Source organism: Theropithecus gelada, chromosome 20, assembly GCF_003255815.1.
Source record: "Theropithecus gelada isolate Dixy chromosome 20, Tgel_1.0, whole genome shotgun sequence".
Lineage (NCBI taxonomy): Eukaryota > Metazoa > Chordata > Mammalia > Primates > Cercopithecidae > Theropithecus > Theropithecus gelada.
Window position 1 is genome coordinate 54,813,467 of NC_037688.1, and position 27,738 is coordinate 54,841,204.

The 27,738-nt window shown below is 48.8% G+C and overlaps 1 protein-coding gene and 1 non-coding gene across 3 annotated transcripts in view; one reads left to right on the plus strand and one right to left on the minus strand.

The window, feature by feature from the left end:
- ITGAL (integrin subunit alpha L) overlaps positions 1-27,738 on the minus strand; it is a 52,841-nt gene that overhangs the window by 21,056 nt on the left and 4,047 nt on the right. The window contains exons 5-17 of one of the 2 annotated variants that reach the window (XM_025370194.1): positions 25,298-25,415; positions 25,046-25,176; positions 22,627-22,772; positions 20,231-20,363; positions 19,927-20,077; positions 14,601-14,674; positions 14,370-14,502; positions 9,401-9,552; positions 8,920-9,057; positions 7,154-7,351; positions 6,882-7,012; positions 4,050-4,210; positions 3,793-3,944 (exon numbers count right to left, since the gene is read on the minus strand). In XM_025370194.1, coding sequence (XP_025225979.1) covers positions 3,793-3,944; positions 4,050-4,210; positions 6,882-7,012; positions 7,154-7,351; positions 8,920-9,057; positions 9,401-9,552; positions 14,370-14,502; positions 14,601-14,674; positions 19,927-20,077; positions 20,231-20,363; positions 22,627-22,772; positions 25,046-25,176; positions 25,298-25,415 — 1,818 coding nt within the window. The remainder of the gene's footprint in view (positions 1-3,792; positions 3,945-4,049; positions 4,211-6,881; positions 7,013-7,153; positions 7,352-8,919; positions 9,058-9,400; positions 9,553-14,369; positions 14,503-14,600; positions 14,675-19,926; positions 20,078-20,230; positions 20,364-22,626; positions 22,773-25,045; positions 25,177-25,297; positions 25,416-27,738) is intronic. The other variant, XM_025370195.1, reaches the window with a different exon arrangement.
- LOC112614860 lies at positions 20,975-21,035 on the plus strand. Its single transcript, XR_003117169.1, has one exon. It is a non-coding gene; the product is annotated as a U7 small nuclear RNA (small nuclear RNA).

Below are 27,738 nucleotides of genomic sequence, written 5' to 3' on the forward strand. Positions count from 1 at the left end.
AAGCAACTAAATCTGGGTATTTCAACAGTTGTTTAAACTTTATTTTTTTGGAGACAGAGTCTCATTCTGTTGCCCAGGCTGGAGTGCAGTGGCACAATCACAGCTCACTGCAACCTCCACCTCCTGGGTTCAAGCAATCCTCCTGCTTCAGCCTCCAAGGTAGCTGGGACCACAGGTGTCTTCCACCAAGCCTGGCTAATTTTTTTGTATTTTTTGTAGAGAAGGGGTCTCGCTATGTTGCCTAGGCTGGTGTTGAACTCCTAAGCTCAAGTGATCCACCTACTTCAGCCTCTCAAAATGCTGGCATGAGCCACCATGCCTGGCCTGTTTAAACTTTTTTAAAAACTTTTTTTTTTCCTCCATGTACCATACATGAGACTTAATTTAAAAACTTTAAAAAAATACCCCAACTTTTTTCTGGGATGCATGATATGTACCCGGCAAATAATGACATACCATGATGATTGAATATTCTGCAAAAATTAAATATTTTAATATTCCTTTTTTTTTTTTTTGAGATGGAGTTTCACTCTTATTGCCCAGGCTGGAGTGCAATGGCATGATCTCAGCTCACTGCAACCTCCACCTCCTGGGTTCAGGTGATTTTCCTGCCTCAGTCTCCCAAGTAGCTGGGATTACAGGCATGGGCCACCACTCCCGGCTAATTTTGTACTTTTTTTAGTAGAGATGGGGTTTCTCCATGTTGGCCAGGCTGGTCTTGAACTGCCAATCTCATATGATCCGCCTGCCTTGGCCTCCCAAAGTGCTGGGATTACAGGTATGAGCCACCGTGCCCAGCCAAATTTTTTCGGGTTCACGCCATTCTCCTGCCTCAGCCTCCCAAGTAGCTGGGACTACACGCGCCCGCCACCATACCCGGCTAATTTTTTTTTTTTTTTGTTATTTTCAGTAGAGACGGGGTTTCACCATGTTAACCAGCATGGTCTTGATCTTCTTACCTCATGATCCACCCACCTCAGCCTCCCAAAGTGCTGGGATTACAGATGTGAGCCACCGTGCCCGGCCCAAATATTTTAATATTTCATAATTTAAAATTATGAAAGCTGTGTAGCAGCATTAATATATAATGTATGAAAAGAGTAGGGAAAAATAGTAACTACATTGCCATTGTAATCGTGTTAAAAATGCCCATAAATATATTAAAAAGTAGAAGCTGCTGGGCACGGTGGCTCGAGCCTGTAATCCCAGCACTTTTGGAGGCCAAGGTAAGAGGATTACTTGACACCAGGAGTTTTAGAGCAGCCTGGGCAATACAGCAAGATCCTGTCTCTACAAAAACTTTTTTTTTTTTTTTTTTTTGAGATGGAGTTTCACTCTTGTTGCCCAGGCTGGAGTGAAATAACGCGATCTTGGCTGACTGCAACCTCTGCCTCCTGGGTTCAAGCAATTCTCCTGCCTCAGCTTCCCAAGTAGCTGGGATTACAGGCATGTGCCACCACGTGAGGCTAATTTTGCATTTTTAGTAGAGACGGGGTTTCACCACATTGGCCAGGCTGGTCTCGAACTCCTGACCTCAGGTGATCCGCCCACCTCGGCCTCCCAAAGTGCTGAGCCACCATGCTCAGCCTACAAAAACATTTTAAAAAATTATCCAGATATGGTGGTGCATGCCTGTAGTCCTATCTACTCGGGAGGCTGAGGTGGGAGGATCATTTGAGCCCAGAAGTTGGAGGCTGCAGTGAGCCATGATTGCATCACTCCACTCCAGCCTGGATGATAAAGTGAGGTCTTGTATTTAAAAAAAGAATTTTTTTTTTTTTTTTTTTGAGACGGAGTCTCGCTCTGTTGCCCAGGCTGGAGTGCAGTGGCCGGATCTCAGCTCACTGCAAGCTCCGCCTCCCGGGTTTACGCCATTCTCCTGCCTCAGCCTCCCGAGTAGCTGGGACTACAGGCGCCCGCCACCTCGCCCAGCTAGTTTTTTGTATTTTTAGTAGAGACGGGGTTTCACCATGTTAGCCAGGATGGTCTCGATCTCCTGACCTTGTGATCCGCCCGTCTCGGCCTCCCAAAGTGCTGGGATTACAGGCTTGAGCCACTGCGCCCGGCTAAAAAAAGAATTTTAATACAAAATTTAAAAAATTAAAAAACTAGAAGGAGCCAGGCACAGTGGTGTGCACCTGTAGTCCCCACTATTCAGGAAGCTGAGGCAGGAGAACCTCTTGAGGCCAGAAGTTAGAGTCCAGTCTGGGCAACACAGTAAGACCCCCATCTCTAAAAACATAAAATATGCCCAGGTGCAGTGGCTCATGCCTGTAATCCCAGCACTTTGGGAGGCTGAGGTAGGAGGATCACCTGAGGTCAGGAGCTCGAGACCAACCTGACCAACATAGTGAAACCCCAACTCTACTAAATATACAAAAATTAGCTGGGCATGGTGGCACATACCTGTAATCCCAGCTATTCGGGAGGCTGAGGCAGGAGAATCGCTTGAACCTAGGAGGTAGAGGCTGTAGTGAGCCAAGTTCATGCCATTGCACTCCAGCCTGGGTGACAGAGCGAGACTCTGTCTCAAATAAATAAATAAATAATACAAAATAGGCCAGGTGTGATGGCTCATGCCTGTAATCCCAGCACTTTGGGAGCCAATGCAGGTGGATCACCTGAGGTCAGGAGCTCGAGACCAGCCTGACTAACATGGTAAAACCCTGTCTCTACTAAAAATACAAAAATTAGCTGGGCGTAGTGGCAGGTGCCTGTAATCCCAGGTACTCGGGAGACTGAGGTAGGAGAATTGCTTGAACCCAGGAGGCGGAGGTTGCTGTGAGCAGAGATCATGCTGTAGTGAGTGAGACTGTGCCACTGCACTACAGCCTGGGTGACAGAGCGAGACTCTGTGTCAAAAAAATATATGTAGCCGGGTGTGGTGGCTCACACCTGTAATCCCAGCACTTTGGGAGGCCAAGGCAGGCAGATCACCTAAGGTCGGGAGTTCGAGACCAGCCTGACAAACTTGGTGAAACCCCTTCTGTACTAAAAATACAAAAATTGTTGGGCATGGTGGTGCATGCCTGTAATCCCAGCTACTCAGGAGGCTGAGGCAGGAGAATCACTAGAACCCAGGCAGCGGAGGTTGCAGTGAGCCAAGATCGCGCCACTGCACTCCAGCCTGGGCAACAAGAGCGAGACTCTGTCTCAAAAAAAAAATGTATAATTTTATATATAAAAATATATATTTATTTAAAATTTATGTAAAATATATACATTTTCATATAATTTTATATACAATTTAAAATTTAATATATATTTAAAATTAAAATATATATTTAAAATTTATATAAAATATATATTTTATATATATATTTTTTTTGAGATGGAGTCTCGCTGTGTCGTCCAGGCTGGAGTGCAATGGCATGATCTCGGCTCACTGCAACCTCTGCCTCCCGGGTTCATGCCATTCTCCTGCCTCAGCCTCCCGAATAGCTGGGACTATAGGCGCCCGCCACCTCGCCAGGCTAATTTTTTGTATTTTTAGTAGAGACGGGGTTTCACCATGTTAGCCAGGCTGGTCTCGATCTCCTGACCTCGTGATCTGCCTGTCTTGGCCTCCCAAAGTGCTGGGATTACAGGTGTGAGCCACCGCGCCTGGCCATATATATAATTTTTTAAAAACACTAGAAGAAAATATGCTAAAGGTGTTATTACTACCATTGCGCAGAAGAGGAAGTGACAGCACAGAGGGATGAAAGTGACGTGTCATCCACTGGACAGTGACGGAGCTGAGCCTGCCCCTGCAGGTAGCTCATCCCAGAGCACTGGCGCTGGCTCCCTTACCGGGAAATGAAATGAGAAGTCAGTGCAGGACATGGTGGTGGTGACAGCTGTGTTCCTTGTGAGTTCATGTCTCCCTCCTGGGAACAAGCCCCGTCTTCTGGTCCGGTGGCCATCCAGCTGCAGAGTGTAAGTGAGATTGGCAACCAGGTGGCCTGGGCAGGGCGGAAAAGGCAAGAGTTGAATGGTGGGGGATCCCAGGGCCATAAGCCTGGATTTGGGGCAGCAGCTACCCTGGGGAGCAGGAGGAGAGCTCTGACCTTGGAACTGGGGGATGAGAGACTTGATCTGGAAACAGATTGTGATATTAACACCTTCTTTCATCTTGTTACTTGTTGAATAGGAGCACTCCACTTCATGCACTGGGATCTCGGCTGGAGAGAAGGACATCAGGGTGACCACATCCACCACGGGCCGGGAGCTGCAGGGCAGAAAGCAACCAATTCTCTCCCTCCAACCCAACTGCACGTCCCCCCTCAGATGTGGTGCTCCCACCAGCAGAGCCCAGATAACTCTCCTTCCCTAAAGCAGACCTCAATATGTCACTGCCTCCTCTTAAGGAAAATAATAATAACACTTTTTATTTATTTATTTTGAGACAGGGTCTCACTCTGTTGCCCAGGCTGGAGTGCAGTGGCATGATCACAGCTCACTACAGCCTTGGCCTCCCAGGCTCTAGTGATCCTCCCACCTCAGCCTCCCAAGGATCTGGGACCACAGGCACGTGCCACCACACCTGGCTAACTTTAAATAAATTTTTGTAGAGAAGGGATCTTCCTATGTTGTCCAGGCTCGTCTTGAACTCCTGAGCTCAAGCAATCCTCCCATCTTGGGCTCCCAAAGTGCTAGGATTATAGGTGTGAGCCACCATGCCTGGCCAATAATGATGATAACTAATTATCATCATTATAGGGCGCCCAGTTCATTCTAGCAGCCTCTGACCCATTTTCCATGAAGAAGAATAAGCTCTTAGGAAGAGAAATCATGAGTTACTTTCTTGCTTATGTTTAAGTCTTCAATGATGCTTGCATGAATTTTATTATGCTTCATAATAAAGTTGCAGCTTTTGTTGTTGTTAGAGCCTCGCTTTGTTGCCCAGGCTGGAGTGCAGTGGTGCAGTCATAGCTCACTGCATCCTCACACTCCTGGCCTCCAGTGATCCTCCTGTCTCAGACTCCTGCATAGCTGGGATTACAGGAGTGAGCCCCAGCGCCTGGCTCCTTTTTTTTTGAGATCCGCCTCCTGAGCTCAAGCAATTCTCCCGCCTCAGCCTCCAGAATAGCTGGGATTACAGGCGCGCACCACCTCGCCCAGCTAATTTTTGTATTTTTAGTAGAGATGGGGTTTTAACAGGTTGGCCAGGCTGGTCTTGAACTCCTGACCTCAAATGATCCGCCCGCCTCAGCCTCCAAAAGTGTTGGGATTACAGGCATGAGTCATCGCACCCTGCCTATTTATTATTATTATTTTTTTGTGATAGAATCTCACTCTGTCGCTCAGGCTGGAGTGCAGTGGCATGATCACAGCTCACTGCAACCTCGACCTCCCAGGCTCAAGTCATCCTCCTGCCTCAGCATCCCAAGTAGCTGAGCCTACAGTCACGCACCACCGTACCTGGCTAAAAAAAAAAAAAAAAGGCTGGGCACGGTGGCTCATTCTGTAATCCTAGCACTTTGGGAGGCCGAGACGGGCGGATCACTTGAGGTCAGGAGTTCAAAACCAGCCTGGCCAACATGGTGAAACCCCGTCTCTACTAAAAATACAAAAAAATTAGCAGGGCATGGTGGTGCACGCCTGTAATCCCAGCTACTTGGGAGGCTGAGGCAGGAGAATCACTTGAATCCAGGAGGTGGAGGTTGCAGTGAGCCAAATTCGCACCACTGCACTCCAGCCTGGGTGATAAGAGCGAGACTCTGTCTCAAAAGAAAAAGAAAAAAAAAAAAAAAAGCTAAGTGACTGGGGTAACAGCATCCCAGAAGTAAACCGCAGAGCTTTAACTTGAATCCAGATCACCATGTTCTAAAGCTATGCTTTTCCCAATCCCATGATATTGCTTCTTTTTGAGTTTTAGTGTCAGGTAGGCCTGGGTGCACATCCCAGTTCCATCACTGATGGCAGCTGTTCAACCTGGAGTAAAACATGAAGACTCTATAAAAAGCAAACCTATTTAACAGTGCTGGGTGAAGACCCAACGAGCTCATGCCCACGAAACATCTGCATAGGGCCTGGCACATAGTAACTGCACAGAGGATGTGGCCAGGTGCGGTGCTCATGCCTGTAATCCCAGCTACTTGGGAGGTTGAGGCAGGAGGATCCCATGAACCCAGGAGTTTGAGACCAGCCTGGGCAAAGTAACAAGACTGTATCTTTTTTTCTTTTCTTTTCTTTTTTATTTTGAGATGGAATCTCACTCTGTCACCCAGGCTGGAGTGCAATGGCGCGATCTCGGCTCACTGCAACCTCTGCCTCCCGGATTCAAGCAATTTTCCTGCCTCAGCCTCCTGAATAGCTGGGATTATAGGTGCCTGCCACCACGCCTGGCAAATTTTGTATTTTTAGTAAAGACAGGGTTTCACCATGTTGATCAGGCTGGTCTTGAACTCCTGACCCCAAGTAATCCACCTGCCCTGGCCTCCCAAAGTGCTGGGATTACAAGTGTGAGCCACTGTGCCTGGCCTGGAAGACCATATATTAAAAAAATAAAAATTAGGCCATGCATAGTGGCTCCTGCCTGTAACCCCAGCACTCTGGGAGGCTGAGGAGAAAGCATAGTTTGAGACCAGGAGTTTGAGACCAGCTAGGGCAACATAGCAAGTCCCCATTGCTACGAAAAAAAAAAAAAAAAAAAATTAGCCAGCTGTGGTGGCGAGCATTTGTAGTCCCAGCTACCTGGGAGGCTGAGGTGGGAGGATCACTTAAGCCCAGCAGTTTGAGGCTGCAGTGAGTTGTGATCACGCCACTGCACTCCAGCCTGAGCAACAAAGAGAGACCCTGTCTCTAAAAAAACCCAACATAAATAAATAAATAAAATATAAACAAAACATAGGATAAGAGCTGGGGTCATCAGGTATGACCCGGGAGCCCCATCTCACCTCAGCACGATCATCTGGCTCTCAGCCCCCACAGCCACGTCTGCCAAGCCGTCCCCTTCAAGGTCCTTCACCCCATGGATGGAGCGTCCAAACCACCGAACTCCTGAGAGCACCTGGGTCCCTTCTATCCGCTGAGAGCAAGAAAGGAATTATCACTAAGTTGAGGAGAAGTAGGTTGGAGGGAGGGAAGGGTCGGGCTGGGGAGTGGGGTCTGGGCTTGGGGGCTTAGGGCACCCGAGAATGGAGTGTGATTGGCAGGCAGGATACCTCACCTGACTTGACTGGGGGCTAAGCCCCCCATGCCTCCCATTGAAGATGTACACAGCTCCCTGCTCCTCCAGAGGGGCCCCCACAGCCACGTCCACCAGCCCATCGCCGTTGATGTCTGTCAGAGCAGTGATGGCTTCTCCAAAACGCCCGAGTGGGTAGCCAGGGTCCCCCTGCAGCTCTGAGACCTCTTCAAACCCCAACTAGGAAGTAGCAAGAGACAGGTCACACCCAAGTCACTCAGCAAGCTGTCACAGAGCAACTGAGTGAAGAACGCTAAAAATGGTAAGACGGGGTCCCTCCAAGAATTGGAATGGAGCTGTCAGACTAACCAGGGTTCAAGCACCAGCCCAGCCTCTTACTGTCCTCTTACTGTGACCTTGTGGTTTCAGACATCCCCCTGCTGAGCCTTGGGGTTTCCCTTTATATATATACATTTTTTGGATAATTTTTTTTTTTTTTTTTTTTTTTTTTTTTTGAGACGGAGTCTTGCTCTGTAGCCCAGGCTGGAGTGCAGTGGCCGGATCTCAGCTCACTGCAAGCTCCGCCTCCCAGGTTCACGCCATTCTCCGGCCTCAGCCTCCCGAGTAGCTGGGACTACAGGCGCTGCCACCTCGCCCGGCTATTTTTTGTATTTCTTAGTAGAGATGGGGTTTCACCGTGTTAGCCAGGATGGTCTCGATCTCCTGACCTCGTGATCCGCCCATCTCGGCCTCCCAAAGTGCTGGGATTACAGGCTTGAGCCACCGCGCCCGGCCTGGATAATTTTTTTTGAGAGGGAGTCTTGCTCTGTTGCATTGGCTGGAGTACAGTGGCGTAATCACAGCTCACTACAGCCTCGAACTCCTGAGCTCAAGCAATCCTCCCACCTTAGCCTCCCAAATAGCTGGGACTACAGGCATGTACCACCACATCTGGCTAACTTTAAAATTTTAATTTATTTATTTTTATTTTTGTAGAAACAGGATATTGTCATGTTGCCCAGGCTGGTCTTGAACTCCTGGCTTCAAGCAATCGTCTTGCCTCAGCCTCTCAAAGTGCTGGGATTACACGCATGAGCCACTGCACCCCAGGGATTTCCATTTATAAAATAAAGCTTGTAGTATCTCAGCAGGTGGTTATGAGGAAAGTGAGGTCGTGTCTATAAAAAGTTTGGCGCCGCCTGCCAGGTGCAGCTGTTCACGCCTATAATCCCAGCAGTTTGGAAGGCCGAGGCGGGTGGATCACCTGAGGTCAGGATTAGAGACCAGCCTGGCCAACATGTCAAAATGCTGTCTCTACTAAAAATACAAAAATTAGCTGGGTGTGGTGGAGGGCACCTGTAATCCCAGCACTTTGGGAGGCTGAGGCGGGTGGATCACCTGAAGTCAGGAGTTCAAGACTAGCCTGACCAACATGGCAAAACCCCGTGTCTACTAAAAATACAAAAATTAGCTGGGCATGGAGACACACACCTGTAATCCCAGCTACTCGGGAGGCTGAGGCAGGAGAATCCCTTGAACCCAGGAGGCAGAGGTTGTGGTGAGCACTGATTGCACCACTGCACTCCAGCCTGGGCCACAAGAGCGAGACTCTGTCTCAAAAGGAAAAAGAAATATTGGCACTGGACCCTGCACACAGTCTTTCCCCAGTGAGGATTCGCTATTGCCTCTCTGTCGTTCTAAAAGTTTGATCACCACATGACCAGACAGAGAAAGCCTTCAGAATAACTGGGAGCTGCGAATCTCTGCTGCTCCGCCTCCTCCCTCTCAGCCCCAGGTCCTGGCCCCACCTGTTTTCTCTGGTAGATAAACACCCGGCCTCCTCTCTGCTCCCCGTAGAACAGTGGGGCGCCAATCAGCAGCAGCTCTGTCTCTCCATCTTGGTCCACGTCGACGCCGCACAGCTCGCCACCGAAATAAGAGCCAATCTGTGGGGAGAGGCAGGTGTTTGGGGAGACGCCTGTGGGAACAGCAGAGGCTGGCAGGGAGATACCTGTACCGAGTTCATCTTATGCCACTCCCTCAAATGCAGGTTCCAATCCTGGATCCACCCCTAGTCTACGTGCATTAAGACAAGGTGGGCTCTTTGAGGTTGTTTCTTAAACTAGAGAGGGAGATGACAGGGCTTACCTCCGTGTGTTATGAGGGACAAATGTGATGGTGTTTAGCACAGGGTAAACATGTAAGTGGATGAGCGTTCAAAGGACAGAAGGGAGTGTGACATGTGTCCCTCCAGTCCCTGGTCTGCAGATGCCCTTGGACTGTGCGCACCTGGGTCCCATGGATTGTCTGGATCTGGCTCCAGCGTCCTTCGCCCTGTGGCTCTTGGAACAGCAGCACTCGGCCCACGTGCTGGTATCGAGGGGCTCCTGAGGCCAACAACGAAGTCTTTTCCCCGGAGGGCAGCCAGGTCACGGTGTAACCTGAGGAAAGTGTGCGGGGAGTGGAGTTAGGAACAGAGGATGCTGGAAGAACACCCAGCAGGAGAGGGGCAGGGGCCCCAGGGAATTGGGTTAGTAGCAGAGATGCATCAAAACAGCTGAAGACCTTCTCCTGAGAAAAGCAGCCATGTGCTCCCAGCCGACCAAATCCTGCCATCTTGGGGATGGCATTTCTTCAACTGTGGGTGACATGCACACCCAGGGAAAAGCAGCTGTGCACCACAAGTGGAGTGTGGAGCCTCTTCTGAGCCTCAGTTTACCTGAGGATTAGTAAGGAAGACTCCATTCTTTCTTCTTTTTTAGAGACAGAGTCTCGCTTTCTTGCCCAGGCTGGAATGCAATGGCGTGTTCTCAGCTCATTGCAACCTCCGCCTCCCGGGTTCAAGCAATTTTCTGCCTCAACCTCCCAAGTAGCTGGGATTACAGGTGCCCAGCCACCACACCCAGATACTTTTTTGTATTTTTAGTAGAAACAGGGTTTTGCCATGTTGGCCAGGGTGGTCTCGAACTCCTGGCCTCAGGTGATCCACCTACCTCAGCCTCCCAAAGTGCTGGGGTTACAGGTGTAAGCCACCATGCCTGGCCTCTTTTTTCTTAAATAATAAAATAAAATAAAATAAAACGGGAGGCTGGGTGCAGTTGCTCACACCTGTAATCCTAGCACTTTGGGAGGCTGAGGCGGGCGGATCACGACAGGAGATTGAGAGAGCATCCTGGCTAACACGGTAAAACCACATCTCTACTAAAAATATGAAAAATTAGCTGGGCATGGTGGCAGGCGCCTGTAGTCTCAGCTACTTGGGAAGCTAAGGCAGGAGAATGACGTGAACCTGGGAGGCGGAGCTTGCAGTGAGCCAAGATCGCGCCACTGCACTCCAGCCTGGGCGACATAGTGAGACTCTGTCTCAAAATAAATAAAATAAAATAAAATAAAATAAAATGGGATATATTAGAAGAACGCAAAGTTGGCATGGATATTAAAAATAAAGCATGTCGTCCAGGTGCAGTGGCTCCCGCCTGTAATCCTAACATTTTGGGAAGCCGAGGTAGGAGGATCACTTGAGGCCAGAAGTTTGAGACCAGTCTGGGCAACATAGTGAGACCCCATCTCTACAAAAAATTACAAAAACTAGCCAGGTGTGGTGGTGCACACCTGTGGTCCCAGGTACTAGAGAGGCTGAGAGGCAAAAGGATTGCTTGAACCCAGGAGTTCAAGGCTGCAGTGAACTACGATGGTACCATTACACTCTAGCCTGGGTGACAGAGTGAGACCCTGTCTCTAACAAAATAAAATAAAGCAGGAAATATGAAAAATTTTCATGCTTAAAGATATCATGCTGGCCAGGCGTGGTGGCACACGCCTGTAATCCCAGCACTTTGGGAGGCTGAGGTGGGTGGATCACCTGAGGTCAGGAGTTCGAGACCAGCCTGGTCAACATGGTGAAACCCCGTCTCTACTAAAAATACAAAAAATTGACTGGGCATGGTGGCATGCACCTGTAGTCCTGGCTATATGGGAGGCTAAGGCAAGAGAATCACTTGAACCCGGGAGGCAAAGGTTGCAGTGAGCTGAGATTGCACCACTTCACTCCAGCCTAGGCAACAGAGAGACTCAGTCTCGAAAAAAAAAAAGATATCATGTCAGTGTCAGGCTGTCTTCATCTTCAACTTCCGGTAACAAGGTTCTTTCCTCTAAGATACCAGGACAATCACTATTGAATGTTCTAGGAAACACTGCAGGAAATTGGACCCAGGCTTGGGCTAGAGACAGGAGCCACCAGCAGGAATCCTCTGGGATGAGTCACTGACCCCATCTGATGGTCTCTGTGCAGAGAACTTGAAAGTGAGTGAAGAAAACAGAGCTGGCCAGGGCTCTACAGCACATGGAAGGAAGAGTGAAGAGACGGAACCACTTCCCTATTGTCGTATGGAGTCTGGAAGCACAAGGGTTAAGAACTTCAGATCCTTGAACTCAGTGAGACAAGGTTTAAATCCTAGTGCTACTGTTTCCTAGCTGTGTAGTCTTAAGTACATTGCTTCATGCCTCTGCACTGCCTCAGTTTTCTCATCTACAAAAAGGGAAGAGGCTGGACATTGTGGCTCATGGCTATAACCTCAGCACTTTGGGAGGCTGAAACAGGAGGCTTTCTCAAAGTCAGGAGGTCAAGGCAGCAGTGAGCCAAGATGGCGCCACTGCACTCCAGCCTGGGTGACAGAGCGAGACCCTATGTCTAAAGAAGAAAAAAGGAACAGTACCAATCTCATGGGGTGTGTTTTGAGAGTTAAATAAGATGCATATATAAAATGCTTAGTGCTATGCTAGTGATAGCTAAACGGAGATCTGAAGGATAGTAGCATAGTAGACACTCAGGATTCTATTTATCTATCCACATATATGTATATATTTACGTGTGTGGATAGTGGGGTGGGTGTCTAACTAGAGATTAAACTTTTTTTCTTTTTTTTCTGTTTGAAACAGAGTTTTGCTCTGTCACCCAGGCTGGACTGCAGTGGTACAATCTCAGCTCACTGCAACCTCTGCCTCCTGCGTTCAAGCTATTCTCCTGCCTCAGCTTCCCGAGTAGCTGGGATTACAGGTGCACGCCGCCATGCCTCGCTAATTTTTTGCATTTTTACTAGAGACGGACTTTCACCATGTTGGCCAGGTTGGTCTCGAACTCCTGACCTCAAATGATCTGCCAACCTCAGCCTCCCAAAGTGCTGGGATTACAGTGTGAGCCACCATGCCCAGCTAGAGATTAAATTTTAGAGTTATTTTTTCTTTTTTTTTTTCTTCACCACAGCCTTAACCTCCCAGGCTCAAGTGATCCTCCCATCTCAGCCTCCCAAGTAGCTGGGACCACAGGCATGCACAACCATGCCCAACTAATTTTTTTTTTTTTTTTTGAGACAAAGTCTGTCTCTGTCGCCCAGGCTAGAGTGCAGTAGTGTAATCTCGGCTCACTGTAACTTTCACCTCCCAGGTTCAGGTGATTCTCCTGCCTCAGCCTCCCAAGTAGCTGGGACTAGAGGTGCGCGTCACCATGTCCAGCTAATTTTTTTGTATTTTTAGTAGAGACAGGGCTTCACCATTTTGGCCAGGTTGGTCTCGAACTCTTGACCTCAGGTAATCTTGGACAATTCAAGAGGAGGAAGCCTCAAAAAGGAGTAGCCAGTCCTCTTACTGATAAGGCAGGTTGTTTAAAAATGTGCCTGGGATTTAATATATAGGTGTGACTGGTGGTATAGAGAGTTACTGTCATTGAAAGAAGTTTACTAGTCACAGTTCCAAGAGGCAGGAGGCACTGGATGCCACGCAGGGCCAGACAGAGAAACATCAGATTAGTGGAGAGGCAGGAGGAGCCAGGGAAGAGCATGGCCCAGAGCTCTTCTTGTGGTTTCCACAAGGAAGGGTGGTAAGTTAGGTTGGCAAGTTCAAGCAAGTTTAGGATTGCACAGTTTGAATAATTTTGGCTGACTCTGGGCTATAGCGGTGGCCTCTGGTTGATTGATGCCTAGCCCTGAGCTGATTTAGGGCAGAGGAACTATTGGCTTGGTGTGTACGGATTAGACAAAGGAGGTGGCTGGGGATATGGGCTTGGAATTGGTTGGTTTGCATATAAAAGGCCTATATATATATTTTTTTTTTGAGACGGAGTCTTGCTCTGTCATCTAGGCTGGAGTGCAGTGGCGTGATCCTCAGTTACTGCAACCTCTGCCTCCTGGTTTCAAGAGATACTCTTGCCTCAGCCCCCTGAGTAGCTGGAATTAAAGACACCCGCCATCATGCCCGACTAATTTTTGTATTTTTAATAGAGATGGGGTTTCGCCATGTTGACCAGACTGGTCTCAAACTCCCGACCTCAGGTGATTCACCCACCTCACTCCCAAAGTGCTGGGATTACTGGTGTGAACCGCTGTGCCCGACCCTGTTTTCTTTTTTTTTTTTTTTTTGAGGCGGAGTCTCGCTCTGTGGCCCAGGCTGGAGTGCAGTGGCCGGATCTCAGCTCACTGCAAGCTCCGCCTCCCGGGTTCACGCCATTCTCCTGCCTCAGCCTCCCGAGTAGGTGGGACTACAGGCGCCCGCCACCTCGCCCGGCTAGATTTTTGTATTTTTTAGTAGAGACGGGGTTTCACCGTGTTAGCCAGGATGGTCTTGATCTCCTGACCTCGTGATCCGCCCGTCTCGGCCTCCCAAAGTGCTGAGATTACAGGCTTGAGCCACCGCGCCCGGCCCCGACCCTGTTTTTTGAGACACAGTCTTGCTCTTTTGCCCAGGCTGGTGTGCAGCGGCGTGATCTCCGCTTGCTGCAACCTCCACCTCTCGGGTTCTAACAATTCTCCTGCCTCAGCCTCCAGAATAGCTGGGACTACAGGCATGCACCACCATGCCTGGCTAACTTTTGTATTTTTAGTAGAGACAGGGTTTCACCATGTTGGCCAGGCTGGTCTTGAACTCCTGACCTCAGGTGATCCACATGCTTCAGTCTCCCAAAGTGCTGGGATTAAAGGCGTGAGCCACCATGAGCAGCTACAAGGTATATTCACAGGCAAGTTATTTACTATCTCTAGGAATTCGCCAACCCTGGGAGGCGTAGTCTCTTCAGGATGAGCACAGCCCCAAGATGTTAAAGCATCAGAAAATACAGACAATAAATTATGAATGTTATAGCCATATTTAAACTCTGACTTTGCTCATGCTGGTTGCTTAACTGCTTTCATTATTGTTTTGGAAGCCAGGCTGAGCGACCGTCTGACCCTACAACCAGAAGAACCCAGCAGAAAAGAAAAGTACTCACCCAAATAGCCCGCTCTTACTTCTGGTGTCAACGGTTCGTTCCCAATAAATGTGTCATCCTGCATGTCTGCCTTCAGGTAGAGAAGGCCCCCAGCCCAGTCCTTGGCTCCTACGGCCCCCACGACTGCATGGCCCTGCCCAGGGAAGGAGATGAGCGGGTCAGCTACCCACCGATCCACCCCCCGGAGTCAGCTGCACTCCCTGCAGCTCATTGCTCCAGACCAGCACGCACCCTGCTGAGGTCAGCACTGATGCCACTGGAGGACAGCTCCATGTTGAAGGAAGTCAGGTCCTGTTTGCTTGTGCCTGGGGAACAAAGCAGAGAACAGGTGAGACCCAACAGCCGTAAATGCAGTGAAAAAAATTCATGGCAGGACAGGGAAGAAGTGAGGTATTTACCTCTGGGTTAAGGTAGAAGGCATGCATGTGAGGGTCAGGCAGACCCAGGGAGTGACTTAATGCTGAGTTGACTTTCTCATGTAATACCCTGGGAGTCCCAGATTTGTTTGTTTTTTGTTTTTGAGACAGGGTCTTGCTCTGTTGCCCAGGTTGGCGTGCAGTGGCGCAATCACAGCCTACTGCAGCCTCAACCTCCCAAGCTCAAGCAATCCTCCCGGCTTAGCCTCCTGGATAGCTGGGACTACAGGCACACACCATCACGCCTGGCTAATTTTTTTTTTTTTTTTTTTTGAGATGGCGTCTCTCTCCGTGGCCAAGGCTGTAGTGCAGCAGCGCAATCTCAGCTCACTAAAGCTTCTGCCTCCTGGGTTCAAGCGATTCTCCTGCATGAGCCTCCCAAAGTAGCTGGAATTACAGGTGCACCACCATGCCCAGCTAATTTTTGGATTTTTAGTAGAGATGGGGTTTCACCATGTTGGCCAGGCTGGTCTTGAATTCCTGACCTCAGGTGATCCACCCGCCTCGGCCTCCCAATGTGTTGGGACAATGACAGGTGTGAACCACCGTGCCCAGCCTCCAGATTTGAATATCCAATTACTCATCTCCGTGTGTCCAAGACTCAGCTCTTGGTTTCTGCTCTAACTCAGGCTTCTCACGTCAATGAATGGCACTCCCACTCACCTAATGAACCATGCTAAGAAACCAAATCCACATGCAGTCTTCTCTTTCCTCCATCTCGTCTCCAACACGTCACCAAATCATGATATTCCTGCCTTTGAAATACACCTTCTTTCTGTTTTTTGAGACAGGGACTCGCTGTGTTGCCCAGGCTGGAGTGCAGTGGTGTCATCATAGCTCACTGCAGTCTCAAACTCCTAGGCTCAAGAGATACTCCTGTCTCAGCATCCCAAGTAGCTGGGACTACTGGCATGCACCACTGTGCCTGGCTTATATAGCTTCTCCTTAAGAATGCTTCACTGGCTGGGCGTGGTGGCTTAGACCTGTAATCCCAGCACTTTGGGAGACCAAGGCGGGCAGATTACCTGAGGTCAGGAGTTCGAGACCAGCCTGGCCAGCATGGTGAAACCCTGTCTCTACTGAAAATACAAAAATTAGCCAGGCATGGTGGGACACGCCTGTAATCCCAGCTACTTGGGAGGCTGAGGTAGGAGAATTGCTTGAGCTTGGGAGGCTCAAAAACAACTGGAGGTTGCAGTGAGCCAAGATCAGGCCACTGCTCTCCAGCCTGGCCGACAGAGTGAAACTCTGTCTCAAAAAAAAAAAAAAGGTCAGGCACAGTGGCTCACACCTGTAATCCAAGCACTTTGGGAGGCTGAGGCGGGTGGATTACCTGAGGTCAGGAGTTCGAGACCAGCCTGGCCAATATGGTGAAACCCTATCTCTACTAAAAATACAAAAAAATTATCTGGGTGTGGTGGCAGGCACCTGTACTCCCAGCTACTCGGGAGGCTGAGGCAGGAGAATTGCTTGAACCCAGGAGGCTGAGGTTGCAGTGAGCCAAGATCACGCCACTGCACTCCAGCCTGGGTGACAGAGCAAGACTCTGTCTCAGGAAAAAAAAAAAAAAAAGAATTCTTCATGGACTGGGCGCAGTGGCTTATGCCTGTAATCTCAACGCTTTGTGAGGCTGAGGCAGAAGAATTGCTTGAGCTCAGGAGTTAAAGACCAGCCTGGGAAATATAGTAGAAACTCTGCCTCAGCCAGGCATAGTGGCTCATGCCTGTAATCCCAGCACTATGTGAGGCTGAGGCAGGAGGATTGCTTGAGCCCAGAAGTTCAAGACCTGCTTGGGCAATATAGTAGAAACTCTTGTCTCTACAAAAAAATTTAAAAATTAGCCAGGTGTGGTGGTGTGTATCTGTAGTCCCAGCTACTCAGGAGGTCGACGTGGGAGGACTGCTTGAGCCCAGGAGTTTGAGGCTGCAGTGAGCTGTGATCGCGTCACTGCACTCCAGTCTGGGCAACAGAGTGAGTCCCTGTCTCAAAACAACAGCAACAAAAAACTCCTCATGATTTCTCATCAATCTTCACACTGAAATCGAAACTCTTTCTGAGGGTCTGGAAGACACTTACCTCCTTGCCAACCTTCTCTCTCCCTTCCTCACCGTGCTCCGGTCACACTGAACTTTTTCCATTTTCCTGGCATGCTGAGCCCTTTCCCTGCCCCTGGTCTTGCACCTGTGCTTCTCTCTGCCCTCATTCCACCTTCCTCATGTTGCTGTTTGAATCTCATCTTTCATATCTCAGCTTAAAAGCCAGTTGAGAGTGAATTTTTTTTTTTTTTTTTTTTTTAGACAGAGTCTCTGTCACTCAGGCTGGAGTACAGTGGCTGCAACCTCCACCCCCAGGTTCAAGCGATTATCCTGCCTCAGCCTCCCGAGTAGCTGGGACTAGAAGCACACACCACCACGCCTGGCTAATTTTTTTAGTAGAGACGGGGTTTGGGGTTTCACTGTGTTAGCCAGGATGATCTTGATCTCCTGACCTCTTGATCCGCCCACTTTGGCCTCCCAAAGTGCTGGGATTACATGCGTAAGCCACCGTGCCTGGCCAGAGAGTGAATTTTTAAAAAAAAATTTTTTTTTAATTCACTTTTCATTTTTATTATTTATTTAGACATGGGGTCTTGCTATGCTGCCCAGACTGGACCATTGCTCTTTTTTTCTTTTTTCTTTTTTTTTTTTTTTTTTTTGAGACAGAATTTTGCTTTCGTCACCCAGGCTGGAGTGCAGTGTCACAATCTCAGCTCACTGTGACCTCTGCCTCCTGGGTTCAAGTGATTCTCCTGCCTTAGCCTCCCAAGTAGCTGGGATTACAGGCACCCGCTGCCACACCCAACTAATTTTTGTATTTTTAATAGAGACTGGGTTTCACCATGTTGGTCAGGCTGGTCTCAAACTCCTGACCTCAAGTGATCCGCCCATCTAGGCCTCCCAGAGTGTTGGGATAACAGGCATGAGCCCCCGCTCTCAGCCCATTGCTTCTTTTTTTTTTTTTTTTCCCTGAGACGGAGTCTCGCTCTGTCGCCCAGGCTAGAGTGCAGTGGCATAATCTCGGCTTACTGCAAGCTCCACCTCCCAGGTTCACACCATTCTCCTGCCTCAGCCTCCCGAGTAACTGGGACTACAGGCGCCCGCTGCCACGCCCGGCTAATTTTTTGTATTTTTAGTAGAGACGGGGTTTCACTGTGTTAGCCAGGATGGTCTCGATCTCCTGACCTCGTGATCCAGCCGCGTAGGCGTCCCAAAGTGCTGGGATTACAGGCGTGAGCCACCGCGCCCGGCCAGCCCATTGCTTCTTTAACTGAACTGACCACCAAGGCTGTGTCCTAGCAAAGGAGACTTTCCTGTAGGAATCACATATCTTTCAGCCAAGTAAGCTTCCTGGGGAAATGCCCTCCATAATCAGTCCTCCATCCGGTGACCACGATACAAATCTTTTCTTATCTTAGGCCAGGAAAGAAGACTTGTGGGTTCTTCACACTGGCCCCTGCCCGTCTGCCCTTCTGAAGTAATGTGGAGCCTCAGATAAGTGACAGCAAGACATTGAGCAAGAAGGGGGAGGAATTATATTCACTCTGCAGGGCTCAGATCACACCAGCAAGACATAGGTCAGTCCTGGATCAACCTGAGCTCCAAGAGAAGATGGAATTTCAGAAAGAAATATCACAGAGGGCTGGGTGTGGTGGCTCACGCCCATAATCCTAACACTTTAGGAGGCCGAGGCGGGCAGATTGCTTGGGGCCAGGAATTCGAGACCAGCCTGGGCAACATAGCGAGACCCCTGCCTCTACAAAAAGTACCAAATGAAAAAAAAAAATTAGCCAGGTGTGGTATCATATACCTATAGTCCCAGCTACTTGGGAGGCTGAGGTGGGAGGATCACCTGATCCTGGAAGGCTAAGGCTGCAGTGAACTGTGATCATGCCACTGTACCCCAGCCTGGGTGACAGAGTGAGACCCTGTGAAAGAAAAGCAAAAAAAGAAAAGAGGCCAGGTGCAGAGGCTCTACTAAAAAATACTAAAAAATACAAAAATACAAAAAATTAGCTGGGCGTGGTGGTGGGTGCCTGTGGTCCCAGCTACTCGGGAGGCTGAGGCAGGAAAATGGCGTGAACCTGGGAAGTGGAGCTTGCAGTGAGCTAAGATCGTGTGACTACACTCCAGCCTGGGCAACAGAGCAAGACTCTGTCTCAAAAAAAACCAAAAAGAATAGAAAAGAAAGAGAAGAGAAAAGAAGAGAAGAGGAGGGGAGGGGAGGGACAGGGAAGGAAGGGAGGAAGGAAGGAAGGAGAGAAAGAAGGAAGAGAAAGGAAGATCACAGAGGCTGCTCCCAAATGACCCTCTCCTAAATTCCTTCTAAAGGTCTGTTTTATTTAGGTAAGCCCTTAGCACAAGATCAGATATTCAGTAAGTGCTTATTATTATTTGTGTTTCTAATATGAAGGTCTTTTGTTCTTTTTTTTTTTTTTTTTTTTTTTTGAGACTGAGTCTCACTCTGTTGCCTACCAGGCTGGAGTGCAATGGCGTGATCTCGGCTCACTGCAACCTCCGCCTCCTGGGTTCAAGCAATTCTCCTGCCTCAGCCCCCTGAGTAGCTGGGATTACAGGCGTGCGCCACCATGCCCAGCTAATTTTTGTATTTTTAGTAGAGACGGGGTTTTGCCACGTTGGCCAGGCTGGTCTCGATCTTCTGACTTCAGGTGATCTGCCCGCCTCGGCCTCCCAAAGGGCTGAGATTACAGGTGTGAGCCATCGCGCTCAGCCGTTTTCGTTTTTTGTTTTTTGTTTCTTGAAATGGAGTCTTCCTCTGCCACCCAGACTGGAGTGCAGTGGTGCGATCTTGGCTCACTGCGTCCTCTGCCTCCTGAGTTCAAGAGATTCTTGTGCCTCAGCCTCCTGAGTAGCTGGGATTACAGGCACTCACCACCACACCTGGCCATTTTTTGTATTTTTAGTATAGATGGGGTTTCTCCATGTTGCCCAGGCTGGTCTCAAACTCCTGGGCTCAATTGATCCACCTGCCTCAGCCTCCCAAAGTGCTGGGATTACAGGCGTGATCCGCTGAGCCTGGCCTGATGTCCCAGGGGAATTTCTGTATTCAGCCTCCCGAGCCCTCTCCCAGGGCCTGTCACTCACCCTCAATGACATAGATCTTCTTCTGCAGCTCAGTGAATAGATCTTTCAGCTTCTCAAATGTGTCCAGAATTTTTACAAACTCGCTCGCAGGTTTTGAGGCAAATTTGTGAAGTGTCTCCTGACTCTCCTTGGTCTGAAAATGCTTTCCAATCTGTGAGGGAGAGGAGAGTGAGGAGCTGAAATCCCCCAAACCTCAGTCCAGTTTGCCATTATTTTCACAAGAGTTTGGCCCCAGGAAGAAAGGGGCCTGGGGTTCAGAAAGAGGAGAGGGAAGGCGAGATGTAGGAAGCAGCCGGGACCCTACCCCGATGATGTAGCGGATGATGTCTTTGGCCGCATCGATGTCGCCACTGTCAGTGGCCTCCCCATCCGTGATGATGATGAGCACTTTGGTGGCATCTGGCCGGGCCCCCAGCTCCTCCCGGAACACCTCTGTCCTGTGTCCAGGAAAGGAGGAGGTGAGAGACTCCCCAAAACCAGGGCCTGAGGTCTCCTTCCCCACCTGCTCATCAAGTCACCGCCATACTGGTTACGCAAAAGCCCTTCCTGGATCTCCCAGGCCGGGATTCCAAGCCTGCAGCAGTCACCTCTAAACCTTTCCTTCTGGACCAGGGGTCCTCACATTGCATCCTGGGCAGTCCAGAGGGTGTCCCAGAGCCCATGGGCAGGAGGAGGAGGTTTTGTGAGAAATGACTCTGGGCTTCCCACCCTCCATTGCAACCACATGGCCACCACTCTTTAATCAGTTGCAGATGTTGATCCAAGTGAGATTTCAATGTGGAAGAGAGGGTCCCACAGCTTAAGAAAATTGGGGAGTCACTCTTCCAGAGCAAACTCTTCCAGCACCTCCTCTGCCTTCCCATAGTACCCAGCCCGCCTCCGGATCTCTACTATAGCAGTGAACCCAATGAATTACCATGACTTCTCTGTCAATTTTCCCCCTAAATCATGAGCTCCTCAAGGAAAGGACCATGTTGGATTTGTTGCTGTATCTCTGGCGCCCAGCACAGGGGAGGTGCTTGTGCATGTGAGATGAAGGAGGGAGAACTACTGTTAGAGCTCTTTTAGATTTTGTCTAGCAGGCTTTCTGTTTTTTGCTAAAATCCTCCACCCTCAAAAAAATTTAAAAAATAAACGAAGAAGGGAGAACTGAACACCAGATGGGCCAAGGCTAAAGATTTCTGTCCTGGGAGTTCCAGACCAGTCTGGGCAACATAGCAAGACCCCAACTCTACAAAGATGAAAACAATTAGCCAGGCATGGTGGTGTGTGATTGTAGTCCCTACTCAGGAGGCTGAGGCAGGAGGTTCGCTTGAGCCCAGGAGTTTAAGGCTACAGTGAGCTAGGATCACGTCACTGCACTCCAGCCTGGGCAACAGAGTGAGACTTGACTCTAAAAAAAAGAAAAAGAAAATTCCTGCCTTGCCCACAACCTCCCTCTGAGCAAGTTGGGTTGGCCATAGCTCTTGCTGAAACAGCAGCAAGATGTGAACCGTCTTACCCATGAACACCTGCTATCAAGACCTCTGGTTCTATCTGGATGCAAAATGCTTCTCCAATCTCCATCCACACAGACATGGGCCTATTGCGGGTCCTGTTCATGGATTTCCACCCTGGCTTAGACAACCATTGTCTCTATCTGGATTTTTCAATAGCGTCCTAACTGGCCCTATCGCTTCCCCCCGCCTTTGCCCCCTCTACAGTCTAATATCAACCCCGCAGCCAGAGGGACCTTTTAAAAAACATAAATCAGATCATCACTCTTCTACTCAAAACCTCTAATGACTTCTCATCTTACTCAGAGGAAAGCCAAAGTCCTCACTATGGCCTCCAAGTCACTAACCCATCCAGACCCTCATGATCTCTCCGACCTCATCACCTACTATTTTCCCCCTCTCACTTATTTCTCTCCAGCCACATTGGTGTCCTGGCTCTTCATTTTTAAATTATTTTTTATTTTTTTAGAGATAGGATCTTGCTCTGTTGCCCAGGCTGGAGTGCAATGATGTGATCATAGCTCACTGCAGCTTCAAACTCCTGGCTCATAGGCCGGGTGTGGTGACTCACACCTGTAGTCCCAGCCTCCGAAGCAGCTGGGACTACAGCACTCAAAGTGCTGTAAATCCCAGCACCTTGGGAGGGCAAGGCAGGTGGATCACCTGAGGTCAAGAGTTTGAGACCAGCCTGGCCAACATGGTAAAAGTCCATCTCTACTAAAAATACAAAAAAAATTAGCCGGGTATGGTGGCACAGGTCTGTAATCCCAGCTATTTGGGAGGCTGAGGCAGGAGAATGGCTTGAACCTGGGAGGCGGAGGTTACAGTGAGCCGAGATCGCGCCACTGCACTACAGCCTGGGCAACAAGAGCAAAACTCCATCTCAAAAAACAAAAACAAAAATCAACCAACCAAACAAAAACTTCTGGGCTCAAGAGATCCTCCCACCCCAGCTTCCCAAAGCACTGGGATTACAGATTGTGCACCTGGCTTAGAGTTTCTCTTTTGGATTTAATTAGTACAGAGTAGATTTCTGTTATGTACAACCAAAAGAACCTGCAGTAAAATTGTTCCACTTTAATTCAGACAATAAACTGCCCCTTGCTGTACCTACCTACTGAGTTCCCGCGCCCTGCAGCTGGAAGAGGGTAGATCACCCAGAACCAATGACTGGACACGCGCTCTCCTGCAAAAGGGAACTCACGCGACATAGTTGATGGCACCAAAGGTGTTGGTCAACAGCAACATGTGCTTTACATGCTCCAGCAGAGTATCAGGGTCCTTCTGTTTAACATAATCTGAGAAATCAAATTCCGTTTTGTAGCTTGTGGAAAACTGAACAGCAGCAAACTAGAAAAGGAAGGAAGAAATGATATTCAATTATATATCCCTTTCCATTTGTCTGTTCCAAACTTTTCTTTTCTTTTCTTTTTTTTTTTTTTTTGAGATGGAGTTTCACTCTTGTTGCTCAGGCTAGAGTGCAGTGGCATGATCTTGGCTCACTGCAACCTCTGCCTCCCGGGTTCCAGCGATTTTCGTGCCTCAGCCTCCCAAGTAGCTCTGATTACAGGCACGTGCCACCACACCTGACTATTTTGTGTGTGTGTGTGTGTATTCTTAGTAGAGACGGTGTTTCACCATATTGGTCAGGCTGGTCTCGAACTCCTGACCTCAGGTGATCCACCTGCCTCAGCCTCCCAAAGTGTGGGATTACAGGCGTGAGCCACAGTGCCCAGCCCCAAACTCTACTTCTTCTTTTTCAAGACAGGGTCTTGTTCTGTCTCCCAGGCTAGAGTGCAGGGCACAACCATAGCTCACTACAGCCTCAGCCTCCCAGGCTCGAGCCATCCTCCCTCATCAGCCTCCGAAGTAGCTGGGACTACAGGCACATGCCACCACATTGGGCTAGCTTTTATGTTTTGTAGAAATGGGGTCTTGCTATGTTGCCTAGGCTGGTCTCGAACTCCTGGCTTCAAGTGATCCTCCCGGCTAAGCCTCCCAATGTGCTGGGATTACAGGTGTGAGCCACTGTGCCTGGCTCAATGTCTTCTTATGCAGGACCTGGGCAACTCAACTCCACATCCTTGCCTTAGATAATTCTTTTGAAAATGAGGCAATATACAAATAAGCACAGAAATAAAACGAAATAAACCTTGCTCCCTCATGTAATACTGTGTGTTGAGCTCCTATTCTCTGGGTCCACCTATGTCACTGACAGGGATGGGTTCCAGTAGCCATATTTCTGCTGAGTGACCGTGCTTAACTAGACACAGTTGGCTGGGCCAGGGATCAACACCTGACTGAAGCTAGGCCAGCCAGAGCTTCTTCTCTGAGAACTGGGAATTTGCAAAGGGAGGCGTTGGCTGAGGGAAAGGTAAAAAGCCCTCTTGGAACTTTAACATGTGAACTTAGGAGCTTTCTATAGGTCCATGTGGTCTAAAGGTGCTAAGGGAGCCAGTCTACAGAGACTGAGAAAAGAGAATAAGGAAGCAAAGACTCAAAAAGAAACAGAAATGAGAACTAGCTGGGCACAGTGGCTCATGCCTGTAACCCCAGCACTTTGGGAGGCCGAGGCAGGAGGATCTCTTGAGACGTCCAGGAGTTTGAGATCAGTCTGGGCAACACAATGATAAACCATCTCTACAGAAAATTTAAAAATTAGCCACGCATGGGCCAGGCGCAGTGGTTCATGCCTGTAATCCCAGCACTTTGGGAGGCCGAGGCGGGCGGATCACGAGGTCAGGAGATCGAGACCATCCTGGCTAACACGGTGAAACTCCATCTCTACTAAAAATACAAAAAATTAGACGGACATGGTGGTGGGCGCCTGTAGTCCCAGCTACTCCAGAGGCTGAGGCAGGAAAATGGCGTGAACCTGGGAGGTGGAGTTTGCAGTGAGCCAAGATCGCGCCACTGCACTCCAGCCTGGGCGACAGAACGAGACTCCGTCTCAAAAAAATAAATAAAAAATAAAAATAAATAAAAAATAAAAATTAGTCACGCACAGTGGTGCACACGGGTAGTCCCAGCTGCTTGGGAGGATCATTTGAGCACAGGAGTTTGAGGCTACAGTGAGCTATGATCGTGTCACTGCATTCCAGCCTTGGGGACACAGTGAGACCCTGTCTCAAAAAGAAAAAAAGGCCATGCACGGTGACTCACGCCTGTAATCCCACACTTTGGGAGGTCAAGGTGGGTGGATCACAAGGTCAGGAGTTTGAGACCAGCCTGGCCAACATGGTGAAACCCCGTCTCTACTCAAAATACAAAAATCAGCTGGGTATAGTGGCAGGTGCCTGTAATCCCAGCTACTTGGGAGCCTGAGGCAGGAGACTCGCTTGAACCCAGGAGGCGGAGGTTTCAGTGAGTTGAGATCGTGCCATTGCACTCCAGTCTGGGCAACAAGAGTGAAACTCCATCTCAAAAAAAAAAAAAAAAAAAAAAAAGGAAATGAGAACTAGAGAGACTCCTAGAAGCCTTCAACTCCCTGGTTCTTATCCCTTCCAGAGGCCCAGTTATAGCCATGCCCATAGGCTCTGAGGATACCACATACTAAAATTTCCTTTCATGGTTTAAGCCATTCTTGGTTGCCTGCAACCAAGAATCCTAACTAGCATTTTTACCTGGTAGGAAGTGTTGCTGAGTTTCTTCATCACATCCTTCATGAAGTCCAGAATTTTCTGAAATTCATCTGGCTGCAAGCTCATCGAACCATCAAACAGAAATACCAGGTCTACGTTGCCCTTGATACATTCTGCAGAGGCCAGACGCAAGGGACCCAATGAAGCATCTCTGGTGTTTGACCGCCCATGCTGGTTCTCCCTAGGGGCAGCCACTGGGAGGTATTTTTATCCACTGAGTCCCCAGTTCCTTACCCTGAAAACCAGGGCGCCCCTGCAGCATGGCACCCTGCAGATTCTGGTGGAAGAGGTAACACAGGCCACTCAGATAGGTGTTCTGGTCACACGTTCGAGACAGCCCAGGGTCACAGGCCTAAAGGAAGCAAAGGCCAAAGATTTGGGTCTCCTATTTGCTATGTGTCTTCTGGGCACCATCAACCAAGAATAAGAACGTTGAGAGTCCTTTCTCACTTCCTCTATCCAACTGGTTACCAAGGCAAGGAATGTGCACCTCCACAGTCTCTAGTGTCCATCCCTCCCATCCTACCAATGCTCTATGCCAGTGGATCCTCACCGCCTGTAGGATAAAGTCTGGACTCCTTAGCTGGGCTTACATTGGGCACGACCCCACATTTCCAGGCCTATCTTCTCCTGGTCCCCATCTCTCTTTCTGTGTTCCAGCCGAATCAAATTATCAAGATTCCCAGAATAAAAGGTGTCTCTTTCTTTCTTTTTCCCTTCCTTTCCCCCTCCCCTCATTTATTTATTTGTTTGTTTATTTATTTCTTCTTTCTCTTTTTCTTTTCTTTCTTTTTCTCTCTCTCTTTCTTTCTCCGTCTTATTTATTTATTTATTTATTTTTTTGACAGAGTCTTGCTGTGTCGCCCAGTCTGGAGTGCAGTGGCGTGATCTTGGCTCACTGCAACCTCTGCTTCCCAGGTTCAAGCGATTCTCCTGCCTCAGCTTCCTGAGTAGCTGGAACTACAGGTGCCCACCACCATGCCCAGTTAATTTTTGTATTTTTAGTAAAGACGGGGTTTCACCATATTGGCCAGGATGGTCTCAAACTCCTGACCTTTTGTCTGTCCACCTCGGCCTCCCAAAGTGCTAGGATTACAGGAGTGAGCCACTGCACTCGGCCTTTTCTTTCTTTCTTTCCTTCCTTCCTTCCCTCCTCTTTCTTTTTCTTCTTTCTTCCTTCCCTTTTCTTTCCTTCCTCTCTATCTCTCTCTCTCCTCCTCTCCCCTCCTTCCCTCCCTTTTTCCCTCCCTCCCTCCCTCCTTTCTTTCTTTCCTTGCTGTCTTTCTTCTTGGGTCTCACTCTCATCACCCAGGCTGGAGTGCAGTGGCACAATCATGGCTCACTGCAGCCTCAACTTCCTGGGCTCAGGTGATCCTCCCACCTCAGCCTCCCAAATAACTGGCACTACAGGCACACGCCACCATGCCCAGCTAATTTTTTTGTAGAGCTGGAGTTTTCCATGTTGCCCAGGCCAGTCTTAAACTCCTAGGCTCAAGCAATCCACCTGCCTCGGCCTCCCAAAGTCATTTCTTTCATTTATGACCCTTTCCTGCCAGATTGCAATTTCTTCAAAGTCTGGGCTCGTATCATGGTCATCTTTTTGTTTTGTTTTGCTTTTGGTTTTTTTAGACACAGGTCTCACTCTGTCTCCCTGGCTAGAGTGTAATGGTGTGATCATAGCTCACTGTAGCCTTGAACTCCTGGCCTCAACTGATCCTCCCGAGTAGCTGGGACTACACACATGTGCCACCATGCCCAGCTAATGAAAAACACATTTTTTTTTTTTTTTTTGTAGGGACAGGGTTGACCAGGCTGGTCTTGAACTCCTGGCCTCAATCAATCATCCAGTCTTCATCCAGTCTTGGCTTCCCAAAGTGCTGGGGTTACGGGTATAAGCCACCGGCCTGGCCTCATCAACTTTCTATTTCACTCCCCTTCCCCTGTCAGAACCTAGCCTGATGCCTGGCATATAATAGTAGCTAAATAAACAAGTTCTACTTAAACACTGGATCAGTATTTCATTCAGTTTTCTATCTCTCACACAGAAGGATGCTGGCTGGAAACAGCAATGAACTTGGGATCAAATGAGAATTTTATTCAAATCCTGACTTTACCACTTTACAACCACGTGACCTTGGTCAAGTCTCTTAATCCTTTGGTCCTGTTTCCTCGTGTGTGAAATGTGTACACTGATCCCTATCTCATCTAAGTGTCTTGCGGGGTTAAAAGAAATAAAGTGACAAGGTGTAGTAGCTCATACCTGTAATCCCAGCACTTTGGGAGGCCGAGCCGGGCATATCACCTGAGGTCAGGAGTTCGAGACCAGCCTGACCAACATGGTGAAATTCCATCTCTACTAAAAATACAAAAATTAGCCGGGTATGGTGGCATATGCCTGTAATCCCAGCTACTCTGGAGGCTGAGGCAGGAGAATCATTTGAACTGGGGAGGCAGAATTTGCAGTGAACCGAGATCATGCCACTGCAATCCAGCCGGGGTGACAAGAGTGAAACTCTGTCTCAAAAAAAAAAAAAAAAAAAAAAAAAAGCAGTGTTTCCTAAACTTTAGGCATTTGTGTAATACGTCACAATATCTGCCATATGAGCATACTTTTATTTTCTTAATAGTTTCCTTTAAATTTTTTTTTTTTTTTTTTTTTTTTTTTTTTTTTTTTT